The sequence below is a fragment of the Clytia hemisphaerica genome, unplaced genomic scaffold (genome assembly GCF_902728285.1).
Source record: "Clytia hemisphaerica strain Z4C2 unplaced genomic scaffold, Clytia hemisphaerica genome assembly, whole genome shotgun sequence".
Classification (NCBI taxonomy): domain Eukaryota; kingdom Metazoa; phylum Cnidaria; class Hydrozoa; order Leptothecata; family Clytiidae; genus Clytia; species Clytia hemisphaerica.
In genome coordinates, this window is record NW_027103741.1 from 789,964 (window position 1) to 815,513 (window position 25,550).

Below are 25,550 nucleotides of genomic sequence, written 5' to 3' on the forward strand. Positions count from 1 at the left end.
TCTTAACTTTTTTGGGAAAATCATCCTAAAATATTCTTACAGCATTCTTAGGTTAGGATTCTAATTCAGACTAGATTTAACATTTGATAAATTTACCTAAAGCATAAAATGACAATTGGCAATTTATAATTGAAAATTATCTAAAAATGACATTCTTAGCTTCAGTAGCTAAATTCCATGATGGTGATATTTTTATTCATATTCTTAATTTTTTGGCCAATTTCATAATGGATATTCTTATAAAGTATATTCTTATAAAAAAAGCGATTACGTATTAGTTATCGCATAGTGCAGAGTGCAATCCCAATATGGGATTTATTTTTCGAGTTCTTTTATTTTTTGCTCCTTATTTTCACGAGCCTTTAGGCGAGTGATAATAACAGCAAAAATAAAAGAACGAGAAAAAAAACCCATATTGCACGAGGTATTATGTGATAATTGGTTTATCGCAAAGACTTGAAAAATCTATCTTTTTTTATTTCTCAAAGAAATTGACGTCAAAAAAATGAAGCATTGATCATGTTGCATTGATCAGTGCAATACAGAGTTTATGTATTTGCACTTTTGAGAACGGTAGAGTGACTGAAGCGATTTGGAAAAACCCGCAATTCCACCCCGCAAAATCGAGGACGGTAAAAGTGCTGATTTACCGTCGTCCTCAGCTGGTCAGGATCTACTCAAATTAGAACCTTACCGTCTCCGTCGCTGAAAAACACACATACATAAACTAAACTCGCTAATAAATGAAGCGCGACAGTGCAAATAAAACGAACAGTGCAATAGATGAAAATATGACGTGTATGCACTGTAATGTAACCAATCAGATTGCAGATATTTTACACGTCATGCGATAATTAAGCAATAGCCGTGCATTAAATCTATTCTATAAGTTAGTGATGAATTTATTTACCTTAAGTGCGTGAAATAGCATAATTAATTGAAGCATCTAAAACCTGTATATTAATTGTACCATCACTTCCAGAATTAGCGACATTGTCTAAATTAATACCCATAGATGAATTCTCATTTTGGTTTAAATTCAAATCTGAGTTTTGATCTACAACAAGAGTTCCATTAAGTGTTAGTGTTTCGTTATCATTGAGTACACTGTCTTGGAGGTTCGGAATCTCCATTTTGACTGTCGGTGGAGTTTGTAGGATCAGTCCTGCGTTTGATGTAGTAATGTCTTTAATGTTTAAATTGGATCCATTTTGCGGTGATACTTTCTGGTTATTTGTTGTCACAGGCCGTGCATTTGTATTTGTAAAAACACTGGGATGTTTGTTCCTATTAGTTCTAAATGTAGACTCGATTTTGGGTAATATCATTGCTTGGTTTATTGTCTTCGAAGAATCTAAAGTCAGTTTTTGACTTGTTTTATTAGATGATTGAAGATTTGACGAGAAAGAAGATATTTCTTGTTGTTTTAGTGTCCTAGATGGTTCCAGGGTCAATTTCTTATTTGAGCTATTAGCTGATTGTAGATTTGATGCAAAATAAGGTACATCTTGTTGGTTCAGCGTCCTCGGCGGTTCCAGAGCCAGTTTCGGATTTGAGTTACTAGCTAGTTGTAGACTTGGTGTGAAAGAAGGTACATCTTGTTGGTTTAGCGTCCTCGGCGGTTCCAGAGCCAGTTTCGGATTTGAGTTACTAGCTAGTTGTAGACTTGGTGTGAAAGAAGGTATATCTTGTTGGTTTAGCGTCCTCGGCGGTTCCAGAGCCAGTTTCGGATTTGGGTTATTAGCTAGTTGTAGACTTGATGCGAAAGAAGGTATATCTTGTTGGTTTGAACTATTTACTAAGCGTATATTTGGTGCGATTGAAGGTGTATTATTTAAATGGTTTGATGTTCTCAAATGTACTGGTAAAACATACCCCGGCAGCTGGTTAGTCGTTGTGGTTACTATTGATTGAGCAGCATTTATCAACGACTCGAACGAAGGGACATTTTGATTGGAGGCGCTTTGATTTAGTTCGTGCTGATTGGTTGATAGAGTAAATGAAGAGTTTTGATTGGTCGATATGGATGGTGTGAGAACAAGGCCAACACGTAAAGGTTCGTATGTCATGTTTGTAGGGAACGTATAGATTTGAGTAGGGACGGTTTCCGTATCTGAAAAAACAAGCAACATGCTGAATGGACCTAGCTGATGATGAAACTTAGATAGCAATAAGGAGAAAAACAATCATTAAGAAAATATAGCGTTTAGCGAAAATGCATAAAATTTCATCATTGATTGTTCATCATTGATTGTTGATAGGGGGGGGGAGGGGTTTAGGGAAAACAGGGGAAAAAAGAAATAGAAAGTTCCGGTTGCAAAATTGCAAAAGTTTTATTGACAATTGAATCATGCTTGATGGTGGCATGGCAATTTTTTTAAGTGAGAAAAACAAAGAAATATATGGAAAAAGCCCAAATCAAATCTGCAAAAACGGCGATTTCCGGCATACTCCCGGCATTTTCGGCCGGAAAAACATGATTCTCAAAAATCCGAATCGGCCACACTTAGGGCATTGCTGATACACATCTTTGTGCAAAAATCGAGAAAAACGATTAATGAAATCTCGACAAAATGGCAACAAACCAGTTTTGACGGCATATTATCAGCATTTTTGGCCCAAATTTTTTATCTTCAAAAATCAGGCTCCGTCACATTTTAGGTATTGCTATTTTGCTTCAGTGTGCAAAATTTCATGAAAAAATATAAAGTACAGCTCGAGAAATTCAAGAAAAACCATTTTTCCGGCGATATTCGGCTGTTCCGGCGATTTTTAAGAAGTCCCGGCATCAAAAATCAGTTTTCTTGACAATTGAACCATACTTGATGTTTGGCATTGATATCAATAATGATTTTGCGTGAAAAAACAAAGAAATATCAGGAAAAAGTCCAATGAAAATCTACAAAAACGGTGATTTCCGGCATTTTCGGCCGGAAAAATTTTTTTCTCGAAAATCAGACTCGGCAATGATTTGGGCATTGTTAATACGCATCTTCGACCAAAAAATCAGAAAAAACTAATGATAATATCTCGAGAAAATGCCGAAAAAGCAGTTTTTCCGGCATATTTCCGGCATTTTCAGCCGGAAAAAATTTTTTCTCAAAAATCGGACTCAGCCATGTTTAGGGCATTGGTATTAGGCACCTTTGAGATAAAAATTATGATAAAATCTCAAGAAAATGCCAAATAAACAGTTTTTCCGGCATATTTCCGGTATTTTCGGCCGGAAAAAAATTTTTCTCAAAAATCGGACTCGGCCATTATTTGGGCATTGTTAATACGCATCTTTGAGCAAAAAATCAAAAAAAACTAATGATAAAATCTCGAAAAAATGCCAAAAAACCAGTTTTTCCGGCATATTTCCGGCATTTTCGGCCGGAAAATTTTTTTTTTCCAAAATCGGGCTCCGTCACATTTTGGGCATTGCCATTTTGCATCATTGTGCCAAAAATCAGAAAAAACTAATGAGCCAATCCTGAGAAAAGCTGGTAACAGACGGACGAACGAACAGACGAACAGACGAACAGACGAACGGACGAACGGATATCGGTTAATTTATAGGACCTCTACCCCACCAGGGTAGGTCCAAAAAACAAAGGTTAAATGGAATGGGATGATGAGTTTGCCAAAATGTATTCGTTCGTCGCGTTGACAGACAAAAAAAAATAGGTTGACCTTGAAAGAACCATAGATTTATAAAACCCAGGCTAGATGTCGTGCTTTGGCTGAAAAGTGCCGAGGTTAGGTAGGAAATCCTACCTAGGTCACGTGACATTACAATAGAACTTCATTACTTTACCAATAAGAAGCTTTGCAGGTTTTCGAAAATTACTTTTTTTGCTTGGAAAAGCTTAAAGCACGCCATCTAGCCCTTCGAGCTTTACAGAAATCTGTGGAAATAACCTTAAATTGAGTTTGGGAATATCTAGCAGAAAAAAGGATCGATGGCTGTAAAACAACACTCACTATGTATAGTTAAAGTTATAGACGTCACCGCCTCTGGTTGGTCAGGTTGAGTTGTCCCTTCATTGTCCACATGTTCTGCTTTCACTTTCGATTTCTTTTTCTTTTTTGTTTTCTTTTTACATTGTTCCAATATGGCGTCAACGTAGGGGCCTTGTAAATGAGTTAGGATCTCAAGAAATGAACATGTCTTGTAGTTGGGCACCTGTAAGAGTAGATAACGAAAGGGACGTTAAGAAGTAAAATGTCACAGATACCTTATATAAAACCCTAGATAGAGGTTTTCAACCCTATTTGAAGCAAAACAAGAAGCCCAGAGGGCATGAAGGCCCAGCGAATAAAAATATGAACTGAACAAGTCTTGAGTAGCAGAGGGGATTTGAACCTGGAGCCGCTAACACAAGCCATAGACGCCTTAGACCATTCGGCTATCTCTTATTTACAACTGAGTAATAATTCATAATATTTAATCTTATATACAGAGATGTTACTTTTTTTCCTAACACGTGAACAACTGAACTGTTCACATGATAGAGAAATGTAAAAACAACTTTTTTTTAAAAGAACATCTTCCTAAAGAGAAGAAGGTTTGTTACGGTTATTTCTGTGTAAATCACATTGTTTTTCTTAAAACGTACTACATCTGTTATATTCTTATAGTTTTAATAGTTAATTGTATTTTCTCCTTTTATGTTTTTAACCAATAAAGACGATTTCAATTGTTTTTTACTCTGTCAATCATGTTCTAACAGCCAATCAAATCGTTCATAATATGTACTAGCCTGTGCTGTGTTTGAAAACGCGTATCGCCTAGTAAATTGTTACACACTGACACCGGGCAGAATGCTAATGAAAGGCCCAGTACGCTAAAGCTAGCTGGGCCAATAATTCGCCATCTTGAATGAAGTGACGTCAATAAAGTCATTGCAGTGTCAAAAAAATTTCAACAGTGAAAACCAATGTTTCTACTGTGGTCTACTGATCTGTGGTCTTAAGGTTAAGATGTCGGGTTAATTTGCTTCACCTGCCGTTGCTTGGGAAACACAGAGTAGCTATATCCAGGGATTTATATAAGATATCTGTGGTAAAATGTAAACCATGTGTAAAGCAAGTGTCAGTAAACGAGACAATAAGATCACGTGTGAAGCAAATTTATAGAGCAATACAGAAACAGCTAAGAATAGCTATCTTGATAAGTTTTTTGCTTTGTTTTGACGTGTGACATTTGTTATTTTTTGTGTAAGGAAAGACGAAACCATCCTCCAGTTTTGCAAATTTACTTTTTCGATTTTTAGAAAAGCATGGCCGGTCGGGCCCGTAGAACAATAACTTGATTTAGTCTCGCCTAACGCTACAGACAGTTTGTATATAATTTGTATATGTAATCACATGATAACGATTGCAATTTTCGAATTGTACGAGTTATTATGTGATTACGAGCTAGTCGCACAATGGGTTTCACTACTTTTTCCCAGTTAGGAAAGTAAATTACAGAAATTACACTAAAAGTTTTATATTTTTCTCTTCTTTCCATCTATGTTTTTCTTTACCTGTTGTTTATAGGTTTTTTTTCTAACAAAATGGATTTCGAATGCAATTAAAACGTTCGATGAAAAAAAAAGTAAGAAAAAACATTAAAATCAATTTTATAAACATTAGCGCCTCATTGGAGAGTGTGATTAACGATTAATTGCTCTCTACAGGATGCAATTAACGATTAATTGTTCTCTTTGAAGGCGCGCCAAATAAGAAAAAATAACTCATTCTGCGATTACACGAGAAATTTGATGTCAATTCAATCAAAATTCAATCTCTAGCTTAAGCGCATCGTAGACTTTTTCACGCTACGACCGTTATATGTATTTGCGCTTTTGAAGACGTTAAAGTGACTGAAGCGATTTGGAATATCCGACAGTTTTGCCCCGCAAAATCGAGGACAGTAAAAGTGCTGATTTACCGTCATCATCCTCAGCTGGTCAGGATCTAGACAAATTAGAACCTTACCATCTCCGTCGCAGAAAACCACACATACACAAACTCGGTAATGGAAACATCTATGACGGCTTAAAATAGGGAATTTATGAATCTGTGATTTTCTGCGGAGGAGACGGTAAGATTCTAATTTGTCTACATCCTGATTGACTGGAGACGACGGTAAATCAACACTTTTACTGTCCTCAATTTGGCAGGTCAACACTGCGGGCTATTCCAAATCGCTTCGTCCACAAAAGTGCAAATACGTAAACTAGATAATGAAGATGGAAAAGCATACTTCTTTTTTCAGTTTCCACCATTTCATGCGTAACCATTGCGGTGAGCGAACGCTGAAACGAAAGTAGCAAAAAATATCAGTTATTAGTTATTTTTCACATGACTCTTTAAAGTCTATACAGGCAATGTCTTTTCAAAAAGCATGTTTTGTGACGCAAAAAATGAAGGTTTTTATTTTCAATCAGAAAATATAACTTTGAGCAAAATCTAACATCTATTCAAATACCCGAAGTTTACTTGCCATCAAGATCTAAAAACTCCTTATACTTGAATATTTACCAGTAAAGTTGACTCTTCCTAACTCGATCTTCAAGGTACTAGAAGATTTTCTTCGAATTAGAGAAAGGTTTGAATAACATAGAGTAACTTATATCTCCAGCTGAGGGGAAAATTCTAGTTTGAATTATGAGGTAGAGAGAGGAGTTGACGGTCCGAGCATTAAAAGGTCAAGAAAATACTATAGAATCGATAAATTTCTGAAATGGAATTCATCGACCTGGAGTAAAAATTACGTACGAGTTTTTGTTTTTATAAGAACAAACTATATAAGACCATAAGATTTCGACGACCAATATATTAAGAACAAGTTGAGAACATTTAAGGCTTTACTGACTTCTAGAACACCCAACTTCTTAAGGAATGGCAAAAAAATATTCAAATAATGGTGAAAATGAGAACATTTAAGAACATTTCAGGCTTCAAACTCAAAAAGTCAAAAACATCTAAAGGCTGGCAAGTCTTTTGGATGTTCTGAAGAAAAAAAAACAGAAACGTTTAATTCAAATAATGAAACTCTCACCTTTCCCAACCGTTCGAAAGTTTGGCCCAATCCAAATCATTTTCACAGGTTACGCATGCGTAAGCCACTCTACTGATCAGTTCAATCTCGTCCGTCTTGATCCATTTCTTGCCACCAGCTTCTTTCCAATTCAGAAAGTTCAGCCTAATATTTCAACAAGAAATGGTAGTTTAAAACAGTTTACAAGTCTTGAAATGACAAAAATGTAACTTTTTGGCATTTAATGCTATGGAACTCGAAAAATGAATATCCTCAACAGGGCGGGTATAGAAAATTTCTGGAGAATCAAAGAAAAAGATAAAACAAACCCAAATATTATATCAATTACCACTTCCCGAAGCACTGTTTCTCATTTCTAGTCCCTAATTTCTCAGCCACCAATTTCCAATTGATTCCCGTGGTCACACTTTCACCAACTTTTGTCTTCGTGAGTGTGTGAACAGTTTCGGACAAGAGTTTTAATTCATCGTCTGACCAATGACCTGTTGGAAAACAAAGATTATATTGTAGGATTGAGAATTTTTTCTCTAGGCTGGTATGGGGAGGCGTTAGTTAAAGTCTGTCCAGATATAATTGGCAGTGGAAACAAGAATGCCTGTAACTTTTGATAGTCAAATATAATTATGGAAATTTTTTTTGCTTGTTTTAGAGAATCAAAAGCGCTATATTTAAATGTATTTTTGGTTGAAAAAATCGCGATTTTTAGTGGTTAAATTTGCGATTGCAAAAACTGAGCTTTTTTTCTACTTATGCTATAACGTTCATTTTTACATCAGTGGTAGTTCAACCTTAGGTTAAGAAGTTTCTTAAATTTCAAGGGAAACAGAAAAGTCCTTCAGAAGATATGGGACCCGAAATACCCCTTGGTAGCACTTTTCTGTGAAATATCAAATCTCCAACTTATTACTAAAAACGGGGGTTATATGTTATCATGTTTTTTGAACAGTGCAATTAAAAGTTGGAAAATGTTAAGTGTTGGTTCATTGGTACTATTGGTATCATTGATTATTTCGAAACGAAGTGAAATCACAGTATATAATTGTTTTTATTGAAAAGATAAGCATGAACTTATATTGCCTTTGTTATTTTTAAGTCATTAAAGAACTTTGCTAATTCCCAAAACACTAAACACAGTTTGGCTATGAGGTCATTAAAAAGATCGTAAAATGTGTTATGATCGAAAAACTGTTTTATCAATCATATCACTACCCCCGTTTTAAGTAATAAGTTGGAGATTTGATATTTCACAGAAAAGTGCTACCAAGGGGTATTTCGGGTCCCATATCTTCCGAAGGGCTTTTCTGTTCGCCTTGAAATTTAAGAAACTTCTTAACCTAAGGTTGAACTACCACTGATGTAAAAATGAACGTTATAGCATAAGTAGAAAAAAAGCTCAATTTTTGCAATCGCAAATTTAACCACTAAAAATTGCGAATTTTTCAACCAAAAATACATTCAAATGTAGCGCTTTTGATTCTCTAAAACAAGCAAAAAAAATTTCCATAATTATATTTGACTATCAAAAGTTACAGGCATTTTTGTTTCCACTGCCAATTATATCTGGACAGACTTTAGAAAGAAAATTGCAAATCAAACCAAAATGCAAAAAGAAAATCATTATTGGCAATAAAATAGACCTAAAATCACGCATTGTCGTGGTTTAATAAGGACCAAAATAAAGAAGGCCTATGATCCCAAAAAAGTGGAAGTTTAATCTATTGTTCAATTATGAATCGAAGGGCTGCGGTTTATAGGTTTAAAATATCCCTGAAGTTTTTGAGCTCCTGGAACAGTAGTAAGAAGTGAGCGCGATCAGTATCGTTATACACACTGCTTTGGAAATCTACATATAGAAGATATACGGATGCGTATCACTTACCTTTGACGAGGATATCACGATACTTATCGTATACACGTTAAATAAAAAGGTGACAGTGGCGCACCAGCGGTCTACTTAAAGCTTTTTGATAGACTGGATGGCGCGATTAAGTGGCCCGGTAGTATATGGTAATACGCTTTTGCTTTAGTCTACTTTACTGGACTCGGCGTCGTAAAAAAATAATCAAAAAACGAAGTTCAGCTAGAATCTGGTCTACTTCTAGAAGTAGATTTTAAGCTTCTTAAACAGATATCATTGATGAGTGGAATGAAATTGATTTTGATACGGACTAAAAAACTCTTACCAGTATTCTTCTTATTTTTTAACAATCGAATTTTATCTTTAACTGAAGCCGCACTTCTTCCCATCGCTTGCCCTATGTCTGTCCAATTGCCTAGAAATAGATGTAAAAATATGATAAGACGATTGGTACGCTATAGGTCCAGTTCTTATTGCATAATGCGCATGTTGTAGAGGGACCTGAGAGTGCCGTGTACGCAACATGCCTTCCAATAACCGGTCCAATCGTGACCAACTTATAATTTCAATCTTTCAGCCCCTTTAGTTTACCAAGGGTAAATCTCTTCCTTCCGAAAATTGAAATTCTGTAAAAGCCCCCTTTTCGGGAAATGTTGAAATTCTTCAGCCATCCTCAGTCGAAATGGGGGCAAAGAGCAAGGAAAAGGAAATTTTGGTGTGAACAAAATTTCGCGAATCAGAATCTTTTTCACCCGATTTCTTTCACTTTCCTATGGATTTTGGCAAAAAAAAAAACACCCTCATTTCAAATTATAGGCGAACGAGGGGTAGCATACTTCCGAGTTCTTCGTGAAGCTCCATCAGTCTATCTTCTTCTTCTTTGTTATACTTCCCCGCATAATTCCTCGTGTCGTAAATTCGCCTGATCTTACGGTAGATGGCAAACAAAGTCCGATTCAAACCTTTATCTGAATAGAAAGCCGAAAGTCATTCCTTGGTGGAACCTCTAACACAATAGTAGATAAGAAGGTTTAAAGATTCAATCACACAAAGAAAACTCTCATCCAGACTTTTCTATAAATAAAGAAAATAATGCAGGCCATATTCTAGAAGGACAGGGTAGCGTCAGATTTGCAGCTAAAAAGTGCACATTTTCGTGTGTTTTTTCATGAAAAGGCCCATATTTTAATATGGTAATAATGGGACTCCCAATTAAAATCCTATATCCTTCCGCTTCGTAAGATACGAGTTTTGAGTACTGTAAGTGTTCATAAAGAAGGAACTCGAATATACAGTAAGTCAGACAGCCTTGACTCAAAATAATGATTTCAGGTGAGTCTGACAAAATGTCCGATCAGGGTTTGGGCAAAAAAAAGACCCTACAAGGGTACAGCGACTCTCCGAATATATCTTTCTCTTTAGAACTGTCTAAAAGCATTATTTAGTTTGTACACCTACCAACCCTTAGCGTTTTTGAGGAGACTGGTAAGGAGAATACAAGGAAAATTCTTCTCGACGACGGTATCGAAAACGCAAGTGAAAATGTAAGATACCCTTGCATTGAAGCGATAAAGTAACGTCAATATAGTTAAGTTATTCGAATGCTAGAAATAGTTTGCACTCTACCTCAGAGAGACTCAGGAAAATGTTGCTATAGTTTTGACGGGAATTTGCTTGGTTTAATTTAGTTGCAGCCAACAAATGCCATATATAACATATGTTTCTTGTAAATCTAATATTGCCAGTCCCCTAAAAAGCCGACTACGCCGCTAAGGGTTGCTAAGTGTATTACCAGTATCACTTACTAATTTCGCGATAAAAACTTCTTCTTAAATCTTTTATTTCCGAGTAGATCATCAAGGTTGGGTCGACAATACTGTTTCTCTAGAGGAGGGATGGAGAAAGAAAGAATTTGTTAAAGCCATGCTGACAAATCTTGCAAAAGCAATAAAGAATGTGATTATTAGCGAAAGAAGAAAGAATGAATGGAGGCGTTCATCAAGTACCTGGGAGTGAAGTTTTAGTTTATGTAAGTATCTAAATGTAATGTAATATTCATCAGGTGGCTGTTGGCTGAGTCGTGAGTTACTTAGTTTTTTCTATTTGCTCTAGAGCCTGGAGATTGAATACTGAGTTGGAGCGCCATACCTACTCTATGCTCCAGTTTCCTTACTGGCTAGATCAGATTACCCAATCTAAGTGCCTCATTGAGTTGCCGGTGACCGGGAATCGGACCGACAACTTTCGGCTTGTGAGGCGAATGCTCTATGGACTGAGCTACCCAGGCACTTTACATTACATAATAAAGCTGGTTCCCTTCACTTTTCCCAGAATTTTAAAAGGAAAGAAAGATTATAATTTGTACTTCGCAGTAATTATCAATATTGGTTCGTAGTAATTCCTCTTCTTCTAAGCTCCACGGGCCATCTTTCCATGCAACACCTAATTAGTATGGGTGAAGACAAAAATGATTATACATAACATTATGCATTATTTATGACCACTGAACTCTCATTGTTAAAAGAATGACATGGAAAAGTACATAAGTAGATGTCATTTTTTTCAGTCGGCAATTTCTACGGAGCTAAGGGCGGTTATTATTTCGTGACCAGTTCAGCGTAACTGAAAATGCACATCCCAGTTCAACAATTGTTTAAAAACACACGATAGTCGAGTGAAAATGAAAGCTCTCCAAAAATTATTCAAAAATTTATTTGTCAGGGCAATTGTTTTTTTAAGTCTTTAAGTTCACATTGAGAACACCTGAAAAATCCAGAACCTAACAGTTTTTAGCCAGTACCTCACCAAAAATATTAATGTTGACTTACGCATTATCAAAGATAATAATTTTTAGAAATTATTCACCTTGTTCTTTGGCGGCTTCTCTGTCAACTCTTTCAGTCAACCAACTTCTGTTGGCGACATAATTATCTTTCACTTCCACTGTTTCCAGTGGCCTGTTCAACACCTGCGTTTGGGAAGATAAAACAAAAACGATTAGCCCCCTGGCTAGGTAATCAATTTTATTGGGAAGAAGGAAGATAAATTTAAATTTTGATGGGTTATTTATTAAATTCGTTTCATAACATCAAAAGTTATGTTCAATTGGATAAAAAAGTTACTTTCAGAAAGTGCTCGAAAACGTTAAAAATCGACGACTTCTTTCCCATGGAATAGGAATGGTTCTTTTAATTTTTTTAAATATCGAGAAAATTAGTTTTAAAGAGAGAAACTTTTTTGTGGCACACCCAGTAGAAGGAAAATGAACTAGGAAAATCAGTTCAATGTATTAATGAATTAAAGCAAAAGAAATTTATTGTATTTTAGAAGGTATCTATGAAAGAAACTGGATCTATTGTATCTCAAAAGGAAAATCAGGGAAAAAGTATGTTATTTAATGAAAATAATTTCTCTTCGTCATTGGCAAAAAAGAAAAGATCATATCGAATCTTGTTGATTGCAACTCACAATATAAATTTGAGTCTTGTATTGGCATATTACAGAAAAATTCAAGTTATAGAAAGTATGCTATAGGTTGAGACGTTGATTAATTCAATTTCATAAGAACTCAAAGGATTCAAATAATTAGAAAGAGCATATTGTACCTCAGCTGGTAAGGAAGATTTCCGATATTTAGCCGGAATATGTCGTAGTACTGTCTCGGGCTGAGATTCTCCAGCCATTGGGAAAAGATCATTTAACTAAAACGGGAAAAAGAACTCGTTTTATTGAGGTTGTTATCTCGTAAAATAATTGAAGCAAAAAAAAAAAAGGTAGGGGTACTTATTTTAGACAGGGTTTGGCTCAAAGATCTATATCAGAGAAACCAATATCAGCACCTCATCGGGCTTCCAATAAGCATGTTCAGTTTTAGAGACACGACCACCTTTTTTATCGATTCTGGTCGTCGACAAGCGCGATTCGAATATTTTGAAAATTGAAAGTTCAAAAATATAAGGTAAATTAGTAAAAAGAAAAGGCGGACTAGTCGACTTCAAAACTGCACACACTTCCACGGGAAATCTGTGAATAATCGATAGGGAGTTGGAACGTTCGTCAAAATTCTGGAACGTTAAAAAATACGTCCTCTAGAGTTCTTGGCATATCTTAAACGTCTAGGAACTTTCCTTCCTGTTTTTTTACCAGAACTTTAAGTCACATCTGATGACAAATATCGTATTACAATACAACAATACTTTTTCAAGATAAAAATGATAAAATTCTATAAAAGGTTGATGAAAAAGAAATATTTTTTTAACAAAACAACGTAGAATAACGTAGAATCTTCATCTATCCCTCCAAACGATACCCATGTATGTGCGTTTTTCTGAGACGGAGACGGTAAGATTCTAATTTACATCCTGACTGACTGAGGACGAAGGTAAATCATCACTTTTACTGTCCTCGATTCTGCGGGTCAGAACTGCGGGTTATTCTTTACCGTCCTCAAAAGTGCAAATGCATATTTACTCGCTAATGGTGTACGAGAAAGAAAGATGGCTACTATCAATGATTGTAGTGCTTATACACAAAACTAAGCTCTAGTTTAGACGGCCGACTTTCTGCCCTGCCTTTTCTAATAGACCTTATCGGTGTTTTTGATTTTTCTAAAAAAGCGATGCATTGTGGGATTGTTTGAGTGTATTACAATAGAAATCTCTTAGAAATTCTATTGTAATACACTCAAAACAATACCACAATGCATCGCTTTTTTTAGAAAAATCAAAACTCCGATAAGGTCTATAGTTAGAGTGGGCAGAAAGTGGGCACAAAGTTGGCAGTCAAAATCTTTGCTTGGAAATTGAAAGAATACATTGCATTGACGTCAAAAAATGGCAATGCATTGGCTTTAGACAGCCCACTTTATGCTCACCTTAAATTCACAATTAGAATAGGCAGGGCGAAAAGTGGGCCGTCTAAACTAGAGCTAACCTCGTCTTCAGTGAAGTTTGTATTCTTCTCCATTACTGGCTCGTCATCATCATCATCATCATCATCTGTAAGTTTATTCTGTGAATCATCAGCATCATTATCATCATCATCGTCGTCAGCATTTGTACCATAGAACATTTGAGCTGGCAATATGGGACCTGTGATGTTCTCATTGTACAACCCGAAAGCATCGTCATTTGTATTGATATGGTTATCTACAGTAGCACCAGAATAAAACAGTCAGATATTTACTTCATAAGAATCTTCGAAAATCTGGGTTAGGGAAAGTGTAAAAAGCCACACTTTAATTGCAAAATTTTATCCGTTACATCCGTTTCTTTTGGAAAATCTTTGTGAGTTTATCAGTTTTAGTCCGCAGGATCTTTGTATCATTGAAAGATAAAACATGACGTGCTAAAAAAACTTTCAAATTGGAGGATTTGTTTTATTTAACAAACGTAAACATAGACAAGCGCTGGCTCATTTACAAAATCATATATTTTTGTCTACATTGCAAAGACTTTATTAAAGCCAGGTTGCAGGAAAAATATATATGTACAGTATCACAACATACCATCCATCATTAGATTGAGAGCGTTGGCATTGACCGAAGTGAAGCTTTTACTCATGTTGTTTGATAGTCCAATAAACATTTGTGATGGGTCCATTGTAGCTCGATCTAATAAAAACAAAGGGCATAAGTAATAAAGTATCAGAGCACTTAGTATTTATACGACAAGGCTCTTTACCCTAAAATATAAATCCGAGAGGTATCACTGATAAAATTATGTCAAGTTTAGCACTTGGAGAATGGTGTCTTAAAGTTTTAACTGGTCGAAAGCAACGAGATAAGAAAAGACCTTTGGCAAAACTACTGCTGAGATTTTTTGAATTATATCACTAAACATATCGATAAGTCTCATCGGATGGGGAGATTCATCTCATTGAAGGGGCTTGCCAAGTTAGTTGTTGTATTAGCCGACGTTTATGTAAAGTCCCACAGGGGGTGAGTACTTAGGCAAAAATGGGTGCTGGGTATGTGCCAATAATAAGGGTTGGTTTTTTTATCTACACATATATACATGACATTCTCAACCGCCCTCCCCTAGGGTGTAAAATAGAAAAAGGTGCTCAAATTAAGAGACTTAAAAAAAGAAACTTAAAGACATAATGATAAATCTACTCACCAAACCTATCAATAGAGTCTGAAAGTAAATCGATTGCACTATCATCATTAATTCCATGCGAGTCATAATCAATAATGGGTAACATAGGTAGTTCACTGTCACTATTAGCACGTCGTTTACGCATCGATCGTCTCCATGATGGCCTTGATGAGGAAAGCATTTGTGAACGATTCTGTTGCAATGGTTGTGAAAAGAAGTCTGCTAAATTCGTGTCATTAATCATTGTTGCTAATTTATATTTTGTCTTTTGATATTGTTTCGTGTTACTTTAAAAGAGAAAATACATAATTTGAAATTTTAAAACTACTCAAGTAAGAAAATACTGAATCAATTTTCAATTCTGATGGTACGATTCTGGACTATTATTAGCAAACAAAACACAAACAAAGTAATAGTGGGTTCATCTGATGATTTTATAATTTCTTTTTTAACAAATATAATGGGGAGTGGCTTGGATCACGAGAATTTACGTTTGGTTAACTTTATTTAACTAGTTTTAAAAATAGTAAAAACAACAGCATAACAATACAAATTAGAATAATATAAAATTTCAAAGATACACACTTATACGTAGTACAAAACCCTCCAAACTTGAAAAATACTGATCCTAGAAGCTTATGCTTTCCGAGTCTTTCAATTTGACTGCTTTAGCTTACAATAAGGAAAATTCATGTGATTGCCTCAATCAAAAGGATGTCCTTTCTTAGCACCACTCCCATTTTGAAGACACTTCCAATCTTCGTCTTAGCTTTTTCTGAAGGTACCATCTCCTGACCAAAAGAAATTTGAGTTGAACCATGCACAATAATAAACTGCGAGATGGTCTCATGTTGACAACCTCATCCATTTCTGCAAGTCTTCCTTAAGGATAGGAATGAAAAGGAAGTTCAGAATCGCTGATTGAAATCATATCTTTACTTATAGCAGCGAAAGGGAAAAAATGAGAGTGAAAATATGGATTGTCCACATTAGACCAACTTATGGTGCAGAAATTGCATAGAATTACAATCACACCCAATCTTGAGTAGGAAATGAAACATTTTCTAGTGGTGGTTGTAATGAAACTGGCAGCTGTGATGGCGGAGGAAAGCCGGATGGTAGTCTATATTTTGGTTTTTCATCATAGATATCTTTATGCTTTTTCTTCCATTTTTCAACCCAGTTATTAATTTTATCAATATCAATTGTTTTCATGCTTGAGTTATTCTCAGTCTCACGTTTAAGTTGCATAACATCTTTATGTGAATATCGACAATTATCTCCAAAATCACAATGGCCTGTTTTGAAGAATCTATGACAAGGATTCTTTGTGGATTCCTCTTGTAATATTGTAGCAGCATCCTTGAATGAGTCATAATAAAGTTTTTTTGCTCTCAAATGCTGACTTGACTTCAAGTGTTTTTTGCGTACAGACAGAATATCAGCAAAACCTCTGTTGCAAAACTCACACCAATAGTTTCGACCCATGCCTTTATTATTATATGCTATTATCACACTATGATAGATAGATATAACTGTTGTTTTAATTTGAAATAACAATTTTGACAGTTTACCTAAAAGACTTTTTATCAGGTTTATGGGATTTGAGTGCAGCAATAGTTAAAAAGGGCGCCCTATCAGTGAAAGTTATTGTGACCAGGGGGAGGGGTCAGGATCCAGATACCAAACCCAGGGCCGGGGAGTGGTGTCAAATTTTTTTCAAATTTCTAAAAGTCAAGTTGGTATCAATACCAAAATGAGGGGGTGGGTCCCCCTTTTTTCAATTTTTGCTGAATTTGAAATTGGTATCTGACTTAAAAAATGTTGTATTTTAATGTAAGTAAAAAAACTTATTTGAATCGTTTACACTATACCCTGATTCCATATAAAAGCATTCTTCGTTCTATAATTGAAGTTAAATTTTTATTTAACTTTTACTGCTCTCAATCCTTTCAATCAACCAAAATTCATTCAAAACTAGAGTTGAAAAAACTGAATCAAGCAGATATTAGAACTTTTTTAGTCGTGATAAAATTTTTCTGTACTTGTACATAATGTTCATCATAATATAGGCTATGTTACAATGCTAATACAATGAGTTTTTTATCTAGTCTAGTTTATCAACTAGTTTTATGAATTTGATACATTTTGCCAATTTAGTTCAAGAAACTTAACTTACGTTGTGTTAGAATGAGAAAAACTTGTTTTCATTTTCAGTAGTCTAAAGTGTGGTACATTATATTTAAGTGATTAATAAGAGGAATGTTCTTTGAATAAAAACATCCACAGATTTTGTTTAGTGTCCTTTGTATGCAGTATCCTATGCATACAACCTCTTGCATTTTTACTGATTGCCAATTTAGGGGGTGGGTCCCCCCTTTTTTAGAAAATTAAGGTTTTCAAGTTGGTATTGATACCAATTTAGGGGGGGTGGGTCCCCCCTTTTTTAGAAAATTAAGGTTTTCAAGTTGGAATTGATACCAATTTAGGGGGTGGTGGTGTCTACTACTTTCAAATCTCGAAAAGTCAGGTTTTTGGGCCCTGGGTTGGTATCCGGATCCTGACCCCCCTGCTGTGACATGTTATGACAGAAAGTATGATTGATAAACTTGGTGGAGTTATCAAAACAAATTTGTTGTCAAAGAGATTTAACAGTAAGTAAAAATACAGGCCAGATTGTCAACAATCCCATGTTTCCACCAATCGTCCCAAGTTAGAGCAGTTGACGGTATGGAAGTATCAAATTTGTCTAAGTTTTCCAGAAAACAAATCAAAACTGGCCAAGAACAACAAGCCATCTTTGTAGATTTTTATTTTTTTTGTTAATGTTTTGATTTAAACAGATGATTCAAATGAAAATCTTTGATTTTATTAAGGCACCATTTACACTAGAATAACTAGAAGGAGTGAGTGTTACGCGGACAGGGCAGATATGTTGTAGCTGCGGTTGTGTGGTGTGTTGGGAGTTCAGGCTTATGACCCTGCTCTGTCTCAAATCGATTTTTAGAGTGCCTCTTATTTTGCTAGCAACTTCCGAATGGAGGTGGAGTCTGGATCGCTTCGCAACCCCTTTGCAATAAGGCTAGTTCTACTATAAAACACTATTTCTCTCTGGAAGTTTCCAAAGCTCTTCCAGTGCTTCTGGAGAACGTGATTTTTAACAAGTTCTAAAAACTGTTTAAACATGGTTCACAAAAAATGAAATATTTGTCCCCGTACGTTTGGTTTGGGAACGCGAAAACGAACGCGAACTACCCATGTCTAAACTTTTCAATACAGTATATCTCCAGAAGTAACAGATTTTTTGAAATTCTATAAAAAATACCAAGTTCCTGAATAGTTTGTCCTGTGAAAAAATCATAACCATCAGTCAAATAACTCGTTCATCTATTTAAGATTGAAGACAAAAATTTGTGAAGAAAAATAAACCTTGAGCACAAAAAATACTTTTTTAAATACTTTTTTCCACCGAAAAACAAATAACTTTTATAGACTTACCTTCCCCAAACATTGAAAAAGCCTCTACTAATTACAGTAAATGAGATAAGATAAGATAAAACCTTAAAATCAACCAGAATTTACAACCTTTCTTCCAAAGCAAAAGACGCGCTTTTCTCATCGCCATCTTGTTTTAGAATGAAAATTATTTCCGGTCCCAGTTCCCACGGTCTTTTTTCATCCAATCAGATTGCGCGATTTCACTTTCGCTTTCTCTAGTCCAATAAGACTGCGGGATTTGAGTCATGTGACATCTCTATTAAAAAACCCGCGCAGAATAAAATAGAAATACAGGGGGTCACACTACTGGCTACAGGAACTGAAAGCTAGCAATTAAGGCCAATTGGTTTTTCTAAGGACAAAAGGTATAGAAAGCTTTACTGAAGGAGGGATAATGCTGGGACTATCTATTTAAAAGATATGGACAAAAAAAGGCACTTTTTTGGGTGATAATTAAGATTTTACTTAGAAACTTTAATTCTCTTACCCCCGTCTCGGGCCCCCCTGATATGAGCAAGGGAACCATGTTGGCCACCCCTACTGAAAATTTCAGATCAAAACAAACAAGGAATTAATTCCTGTAACTCGAAGAAAATTGGAAAAAGCTGGTTTTTGACTGTTTCTGATCTTTGAAGTGCTATTTTTTGGTAAAAGCTATGCAATTTATGTTTGGATTTCTAGAAAGCTTACCCATTCATTGTTAGTACATTTTTTATTTGAAAGTAATCTCTTCGTGGAATAAAAAGATATAGTCGAATCTTGTAGGGTCATTTTTCAAAAAATTTTTGCCAAATTTGATTTTCGCATTTCTCCATTTTACCCTACGCAAACGCACGTGGGATCGATATGTGATCGATGGATTACTTAACGATCCAGATAGGAGATCGATAGAGGATCGATACTGAAGATTTTTTTAAGCTTATGACAGTCAGGCACATCCTGGCAAATGAACGGGGTGAGCATTTGCATGGGGTATTCGTCACCCAGTGTAAATGAGATAGGCAGTCGAGCACACTGTCATATTTTAAACGACAAAAAAATGAGTAATCACATCATTTAGCGCCACACTAAACAAAAGAAAAAAAGAAAGATCAAAGGCTTAAAACAAAAAGTACTTAAAACTTTCAATAACACGTCGTGGTGAAAACAAAAATACGATATTCGTTTAGCGGCTCTTATAAGGAACACATAGATATATATTTCTGCTACCCCACAACTTGCAGTCGAAAAATTGAGCAAAATATTGAAAATATTTCTGCGGTGAAGTTTTTCAAATTTCCTTATAGAAATCTCATGTTTGGCACTCCTACACGGTAGAAAAAGTGAAGAGATGAGAAATATGACGTAAACACGATGCAAGTAGTAATTATATTCCCAAGTGATTACGAAAAGTTATTCTTTCAACAATGGTAAGTTTTTTATTACGTCTATTAGGACGTCTTTGCAGATTCCTGTGAGAGTTACTTTAAGAAGGTCATTGATATGCGAATGAATTCAAGGATATTATCTAAGGCCCTCTTTATATCACGATCAATAGGGGATAAAAGCTTGCTTTTTATGCTTTCTCACAAGCATTAATGTATATTAAGGCAACGTAAAAAGCTCGGTAAAATAGTGGGAAGAAATATTATTTTATCAGGTACGTATTATCCCTGTATCACGCGAGTGGTATTTTAGCTCTCCCGCCTCTCGCACCTCCCTGTCTCACAACAAAGGAAATATACCATATTACATCCCTGTCTCATGCGAGTGTGCGAGTGATGTTTTTTGTTGCTTTCCTATATCCCTGTCTCACAACGAAGGAAATACACATCCTGTCCTTGTCCGAATACACATTACATCTCTGTATTGTGCGAGTGGGATTTTTTACTTTCTCGTCACTTTTGTCTTAATGACGCGACTTAGAATACCGCTATTATTACCCTAAGTCGATTAATTTTCGCATGTACTTTTTTTAGAGAATTGAGAATTTAAAAAAATTCGCTGCGAAGCAGCCTCTTTTTCACTAGATTTCACCAAATTTCTTTAGTTTTGACGGATTTTCAATTTATAGCAAGAACTAAGTTTTGCGTAAAGGGCCAAAACTCATGAAAATTACGAATTTACCATTTTTATCGACCTCTAACGTTAGAGGTCGGCCATTTTCAATTACTCCACGCGAAGTTATGGCGGCAGATATGTAAGGTATTTGAGTACAGAATTTCACCGGTTTGGGGACTGTAATGTAAAGATCTTCTAACACCACATGATGGACATTTAAAAATGTTAGAAAGGTTTTGAAACGCTTTTGTGTGTCAACTGTTTCATATTTGATCGGTATTAAGATGTGGTTTTGCCAGTTGAAGATTAAAATAATTTGAATATATTGCTTTTTTCTTTCTAGATATTCCAAATGGACTTGCCGAATAATGGTACAGCTATCAAGTATCCCGGATCGAGAAGTCAACGCATCGTCATATTGCACATACAACATTAATTAGGAAAAGGTATTTCGTTCTCGAATGTTTCACCTGGTTTTATCGTCATCCTTTATACCATTTTAATATGTATCTTTTCTTCTAGTAAAATAATTTTGTCATACACCCCTATTTAAGGTCGTTGACTTCTATCTAAAGATAAGCTCAATAATCTAATGAAGCCCTGAATATACCGCAAAATTAGTTTCATGACAATTTTTTTTAATTCATTCGTTGCCTTTTATAGGGACCACTGGGTGAACCGATAATCGAGATCGTTCTCAAGTAGACATGACTCTTAATTGTCAACTTGACTAAAACACGACAGAAAAATCGTTTGTTCACCATCGAAGCGCGAAGAACTATGCACCCGATTGTATCCACAGAGATTATATATACAAATTCTTTTATTACACCCCTATATCAGTGACCCGGTCAGCTCCACTCAATGATGAATTACCCGGTGAAAGAAATTGCATAGAACCCAAATCAAAGATCTTATTTATGGTCTTACCGTCTTACCCCGGTCAATCTCAGTTTTTTTAAGAATTCTTGAATATTAGTTGAAAGTCAATTTTTCCCTACCAGAGGAAGTTAAAGGTTATCACTTAGTGAGCTTTGGAGATCCTATATTAAGACCCGGTGGGTTTCAAAACTTCACTGGGTCACTGAGAAAGGGGTGTTCTATTATATATGAAATATAGAAAATGTACGTCTATGCGTGTTAGTAAATGTCCCGGGACAATGTATATCATCCGTTTATGAATTGGGGAGAGAAAAACTCCATATTGAGTAATTAAGTCATTCTGAGGGGCTGAGATAGCCGATAGAACTTTCCAAAGGGGATAAACTTGAAAAATTTGGGGGGAAATGATGAAAATTTCGAAAAGTTAACAAAAGTACACACCGTCGCAATTTTTCCCCGACCATTTAAAACCCCAAATTTTCTTCCCCGTTAAGATATTTTGCAATAGAAATTTCCCGCTGTAGGTCCCCACCGGGTTCTGTGATACGAGAGTGTTGTGCAGATTATTATGTTCTTCTATTGCTCGCTTATCCTTCTGACATGTGATCTTCACAGCTTTGGTAAAAAAAAAAAACGCAAAGCAAATGCTTGATGAGTTTTTTTGTTCTTATAAAAAGTCTTCGTTTCTTGCTCCATCTTGATTCCAAAGAAGACAGGCCCTAAAAATGAAAATCGGAAAAATGATCAAATTATATCTAATCTCACTAATTATGCCAATTAACTAAGTGTTAATAACATTTTCAAGTTTCAATTTATACCGTTGCAAAATCAATTTGCTTGCGTGTTTTCGAGTTTTTGGATATCGTGGGATTTGAAGATTTCTAGTGTTTTAATTGCTTTGATAGATTCAAAACACAAGTTACTCTGCGGTGGAACATTATGAAGTTCTCATTCGATAGGTCTTTTTGCTTTTCTTTTTGGCCCAGAGCTTTAGCGTACTGGGCCTTTCAAGAGAGTCGTGCTCGTGTGTTACGCTAAGCTATTAGCCGCATTCCGTCATATAATAAAAAACCATCCAGGCTGTTTGGCTATAATGGAGAGGCTTGAACAGATAAATAAAACAATAATTGAGATCTACAACTTCGCGCTATATTTTTTGTTCGGGAAAGACTAACAGGTTGGTTTAGAACTTAGATTTTCGTTCAGACCACAATGTTCGTTATTTATAATTCAATCAGCCTATGCCCAGACTAGCTCTCAACAACGTGGTTGGATTTCTGCGAAACTTCCTTTCAAAATCTTATCGAGAAAGAAGAAGGATGCTTGTATACAATTTCTGTTTAAGAGCATGAGTCTGCTAATGTCACCCATTTTCGGTTTTGTCAACTTTTCAACTTTAAGGCTCCAGTGAAAAATCTAGGTGCATGCAATAATGATACCAGCTGATGTTTTTTATCAGTCTTGATACTGGCAAGCTTAAACAGTCATTTTTTCACTTTACAAAGTACACAATTTTTTTCAGGACAGCTTTTTACATCAAAATGTGAACGGAAAATGAGGTTTTTAGCAAATTGTCTAAGTTCATTATTTAATAATCTAGCCCAATCATGTCTGATCATACTTAATTTTTCTTTTTATTACAGCCAAGGGATATGAAAAACAAAACCTACAAAAAGATTTTTCAAAATGAAGTTTTTCCCAGAATAAATGCAAAAAGTTGCGGCCATAACTTTTTCCGTTCACAAAGTTATGTCCGCACACAATTGATTTGCTAGAGAAGTGAAAGTGTTAATATCTATAGTTATTTGATTTTTAACCCTTCCCATCCATTAGAGAACCAAACCAAGTAACACTAAAATACCAGTTGTCCTTCATTGAAAAATATTCCATTTTGAAGTGAACAGAGTATGATTTCCGTTCACAATTTTGAGTTATGTCCGCAAATTATTTTATCCTTTAAATTTTCAAAGGAGTTATTCTTACTCAGCTGAATCATTTTTCTATATCAAGGGTCATATTTGGGGTCATTTTATACAAATTTGAAGTCCCAAAGGCTATTTGTTGGGAGACGGTGAAACAAAATAGTTTCTCCAAAAATTAGTTATGTCCGCAACAAAAAGTTATGTCCGCAACAAATCATGAAGTTTTCTCAGCCCCCAAACACCATTTTTAGGTTTCTTTGACAAATTATTGCATTTGAGGTCATTATAAGTTGGTTAAAACCAGAAAAAAGTCTGATAATTTTCCATTGGCAAGATTTCAGTTTTTTCACCTCATATCATATGTATTTCATGTTGCGGACATAACTATTTCATCTAAAATGTTGCTGATAAAGTGTATTTGCAAGCTGGCATGATGTTTTATTATATGGAAGTAGTGCTTAGGCTATTAGAAATAGAAAACAAATACTCTGATGCCAAGTTGAGGTCCAAAATTAAAATTTTAACAGAAAAATAACCTTTTTGTTTCTTTGAAAATGATGGTTCTGAGCCTGTGAGCTTGAATAACGGATAAATCATGCATTAATTTGCATATTAAATTCATTGTGTAGTGTTCACACAACATAATCTACTACACATTCACTTACAGACTGGTTAGAATTGCTCCAATTGTTCAAAACAGAGTCATATTCTGTAGCAAATTGTATGTTGCGGACATAACTATTTAAAGTATTTTATCAGATTTTTGACCCCCTTAAGCAGTTATACTAACACTTTGACAATACTAAAGAGTTACATTTGTAAAAACCATGCATTTCCTTGTTTTTTTAAATTTTTTGTGTCCTCTAGAGGGTCGTTCTTCTATTAGAAACATGAGAAAGTTCTAATATCATTGATAAGTCTTCTTTTGTTCTTTTCAAAGAAAAACATGTAATAACTGAAATCAAACCAAACCAAATCTTTTGGTTTTATATTGATTTAGTCTCTATAATATTCGTTAAATTTTGGCAATAGAAAAAGACACTCCAAAATCTTTAATTCAATGATGTATAATGTTCTAGGGTTCTACCCTAAGAAGAAAAAGTTATGTCCGCAACACAGCATTATTATACATTTAACCCTTTCTATTGAAAAAGTTTAGTGACTCTCAAGGAAAAATCATATTTAATGATTATGAAAATGTACAACAGTTGATGTCAAGCTCAAATCTTAACTTTTAAGATTAGATTTTAACAAAAAATTATATATGATTTGGATTCTCTTTTACAAATAAATCTTCAATTTTCAGGAAATCATAGTTACAAAGACCTTTCAAGACAACAAATTTCAATGATTAAGTTTTGGTTCAAGTACAGCAAAGTATTAAAAGCCAAATAATAACTCAATTTAATGTTTATTGCTGATTTTAAATCAAATTTAACAAAAAGTTATGTCCGCAACCAACAAGGTTTCATTTTCTAATTTTTATTGGCTAACTGAAATATAGCAAACTTTTGGTTTTTTGGAAGCCTTGTGATGAGTCCTTCAAATCTAGAATGAAACTACCTGACCATAGCCAGTTTTCTTTTCATGAAGTCAAACTTTATGGGAATATTTTTTAGTATTTTAGATTTTACTTTGAAAAAAGTGTCAGAATTTGAAAAATATGCCATACTGGAGGGTAAAAATTGCTTTTCAATGCAGCTTAATATATTAGCCATGAACTGAAATCTAAGACAAGTATTAGATAATGCATATCTTACTTATCTCAAATTAAGTGTAAACTACAAAGAGTTTTTTGCCAAATTTGTCTGATTATAACTACTCTAGGTTAAATTTATGGACCAAGCCAGTTTGATTAAGCCCTGATACTTATGTTTTCTGAAAATTGAAGTCATTAATAAAAAAATTATCCAGGAACAAAAGTGAAATTCAAAACTTTATTTTTTCCAAATTTTTTCACCTATTTGGGTGACATTACCAGACTCATGCTCTTAATTTTTTTGTCATTCAACCGTGTTGTGGCAACATCTCTCCTGCTTCCAAGTACCATGAACAATAAGGATTATAATGTTTGAAAGGTATGTTGGTTTTTCCTTGCTGTCAAAATAGATAGCACTTAGACCTTTTTATTTAAACTTCGTCATCTTTATTGGGCCATTCCAGTTTTTATTCGTTACCCCCCAATGGACGACATGGAATTTCCGTAGCAAATTGCTTTC

At 35.0% G+C, this 25,550-nt stretch overlaps 1 protein-coding gene and 1 long non-coding RNA gene across 2 annotated transcripts; one reads left to right on the forward strand and one right to left on the reverse strand.

The window, feature by feature from the left end:
- Positions 1-872: 872 nt before the first annotated feature.
- Positions 873-15,273, reverse strand: LOC136805247 (cyclin-D-binding Myb-like transcription factor 1). The gene is made up of 14 exons (XM_067061825.1): positions 15,011-15,273; positions 14,398-14,502; positions 13,824-14,038; positions 12,497-12,592; positions 11,757-11,859; positions 11,257-11,333; positions 10,697-10,775; positions 9,728-9,859; positions 9,217-9,306; positions 7,362-7,515; positions 7,034-7,177; positions 6,236-6,287; positions 3,967-4,168; positions 873-2,113 (listed from the first exon to the last, which is right to left on the reverse strand). The coding sequence occupies exons 1-14, from the start codon at positions 15,231-15,233 to the stop codon at positions 912-914; spliced, it is 2,874 nt and encodes a 957-aa protein (XP_066917926.1). The 5' UTR covers positions 15,234-15,273; the 3' UTR covers positions 873-911.
- Positions 15,274-19,558: 4,285 nt separating this feature from the next.
- LOC136805246 (uncharacterized) lies at positions 19,559-21,675 on the forward strand. Its single transcript, XR_010846366.1, has 3 exons — positions 19,559-19,896; positions 20,871-20,973; positions 21,191-21,675. It is a non-coding gene; the product is annotated as an uncharacterized lncRNA (long non-coding RNA).
- Positions 21,676-25,550: the final 3,875 nt, after the last annotated feature.